The following is a 2,589-nucleotide window of genomic DNA, read 5'->3' as shown; positions in this document are numbered from 1 at the left end:
AAATGGACAAAAGAAATGAGGGAAGATCAGATTTTTAAATTAAATATTATTTTAAATTATGCAAGTTTTAAATTACAATACTATTTTTTATAAATTATAATATTATAAATATTATTAAATATAATAATAAAAATAATTTTTTTTTTTTTAACGTAAATTATGAGCTTATTCTCTTTTATTTTACTTTGATGTGACACTTTCTTCTGTAAAAAAAATAATAATAATAAAATAAAGTAGCATTATAACGGAGTACTTATTTTCTTATTAGAAACCTTAAACCCATGAAATGAAATTAGTGATTGGAAATTTGGAAGCAATCGCCAGCTTTGACCTAATTAAAACGGGGCCCAGTTATTCACGGAAGCCCGACCACGTGTCGATATCTGGTGGGCCCATGAGTTGTGCGTGAGACCTCTCAGCCGTCGATTTCTTTTCCTTCACATAATATATATGGCTTGAGGGTCCCCCTATTTGTGGGAATCTCAAAAGATGTGGGTCTCCCTTTCTAGGGTTTGTTGTTTTTAGTTTCCTCTCTCTTTTTAATATTCGTAAATCTCAATTCCGATGTCCCTACACTCTCTGTAATCAATCCCTTCACAGTAGAAACAGAGATTGGAGGGAGTCAACCTATACAAACAACGACAATCCCCCTATTTTCCACCAGAAAACGACAGCGTTTAACCCAGCTTTGTCCTGCTGATAATCTCTGAAAATCCCTGACCTTCTTGATTTGTGTTTCGCCAAATCTTTCTGGGTTTTGATCAACATTTTCTGGCCTTTGATCAATTTTTTTCTGGGTCTTGTTCGATTTAGTTGAATATGGCATCGATTGACAACCAAGGTATTGAACCAGACGATCATGAGGTTACCACCAACGACAACAACAATACCACCAAGAAGTTTTCTGATCTGTTACCGGCGGAGCCACCGGAATTTACTATCCCGGCGGTTCCTCCGTCGTCGGGGGCTGTTGTTCCCTCTCTGAAGGAAGAGCCCACAGACTCCGATTTGGAGGGCTCAATCCCTGTTGGGGTTACTCCAATGTCTATGCAAACGCCGTCAATTGAAAAATCGATGGTTGCGCTACCGAAGAGGGCGTCGAAGGACCGCCACACTAAGGTGGAAGGCCGTGGCCGGAGAGTCCGCATGCCGGCGGCATGTGCCGCCAGAATCTTCCAATTGACCAGAGAGCTCGGCCACAAGTCCGACGGCGAGACCATCCGGTGGCTCCTCGAGCACGCCGAGCCCGCTATCATCGAAGCCACTGGTACGGGGACGGTCCCCGCTATCGCCGTGTCTGTCAACGGGACGCTAAAGATCCCGACCACACCCACGACCACATCGGAAGGAGACAGCTCGAGGAAGAAGAGAAAGCGAGCGTGTAACAGCGATTTCTACGACGTAAACGATTCGGTCTCTTCCAATTTCGCGCCGGTCGCGCCGGTGACGCCGCAAGGTCTCGTGCCGGTGTGGGCCGTTGGCGGTGGCGCGAGGGTTCTTCCGCCGAACGCCATCCCCGGCGGAGCATTTTTCATGATTCCTCCCGCCGGTGCTGGACCTTCGAATCAGCCACAGTTATGGGCAATTCCGGCCACGGCGACCCCTGCTTTTAATGTATCGGCTAGACCCATATCAAGTTTTGTATCGGCAATGCAACCCGGGATCAATTTTGTTGGTGGCGTTGGCGGTGGCGGCGAAGTAGAAGCTCCGGCAGGGTCGGTGTCGAACAGTGGAAGCGGAGAGAAGAGTGAGAAGGTGTCAACTATGGCTCCAAGCTCAAGCTCTACAACTACTACTACTCAAATGCTTAAGGATTTCTCTCTGCAGATTTATGAGAAGAAAGAGCTTCAACTTATGGTTAGTTCTGCAAGTGACCAACCACCATCCTCAAAACCTTGAAAATGGACAAAAGGCTAGGGTTTTAGACTAACATTTTTTCTTTTTCTTTTTTATCTTGGTTTATTAGAGATTCAAAGGCATTGTTGTCTTTTGATTTGTCTTTTTTTTTTTTTCTGCTATCTTATGTCCCATTTTCTCTCTCTGTCTTTATAAATTGGATAAGGTTGGAAGATGACAAATTCATTGTGCTTGTGTTGTCCCACATTTTCTTTTTGTTAATTAGTATGCTGTTTGGCCTATTTTTAGGAATAGTTGGTATCATGTTCATGCCCTTTTAAATTGATTGGCCTTGCCGTAATCAAAATTTATAAAGTAAATTAGGTGGGAGTGGAAAGCTGCCTATTTATCCATTAACTAAGAATGAAATTATGTGATATTTACTCTCTTTTTGAATGCAATGAGAATTTAGTAAAATTTTACTCAATGATCATTCGTATAGATATTTGCATAGATAAAAACGATTTTATTTAAGTACAAGTTCACAGTAAAAGTACTTTAATTTTTTCCCTTTATAGAAAGGGGTTTTATGCTTGAAAATACAATATTTAGGAATGAAATCGGAATGGATGTCAAAATATAAATTGTATTGAATATTTTGCGTCATTTATTATATTAGTAATTTTGTGGTACAGTAATATATGGTTTACTGATGGGGTCGGGGTCAAGAAGGGCAAAGGAAAAGAACGAGGT

At 41.6% G+C, this 2,589-nt stretch overlaps 1 protein-coding gene across 1 annotated transcript; it reads left to right on the top strand.

The window, feature by feature from the left end:
• Positions 1 to 487: 487 nt before the first annotated feature.
• Positions 488 to 2,193, top strand: LOC132312612 (transcription factor TCP19). The gene has a single exon (XM_059811037.1). The coding sequence runs from the start codon at positions 820 to 822 to the stop codon at positions 1,897 to 1,899; it is 1,080 nt and encodes a 359-aa protein (XP_059667020.1). The 5' UTR covers positions 488 to 819; the 3' UTR covers positions 1,900 to 2,193.
• The last annotated feature ends 396 nt before the right edge of the window (positions 2,194 to 2,589 follow it).

Source organism: Cornus florida, unplaced genomic scaffold (assembly GCF_030987335.1).
Source record: "Cornus florida cultivar Cherokee Brave unplaced genomic scaffold, ASM3098733v1 CherokeeBrave_3.0.0_Hap2_Chr06, whole genome shotgun sequence".
NCBI lineage: Eukaryota > Viridiplantae > Streptophyta > Magnoliopsida > Cornales > Cornaceae > Cornus > Cornus florida.
Note: the sequence above shows the minus strand (reverse complement) of the source record. Positions and strands in the feature narration are given on the sequence as shown.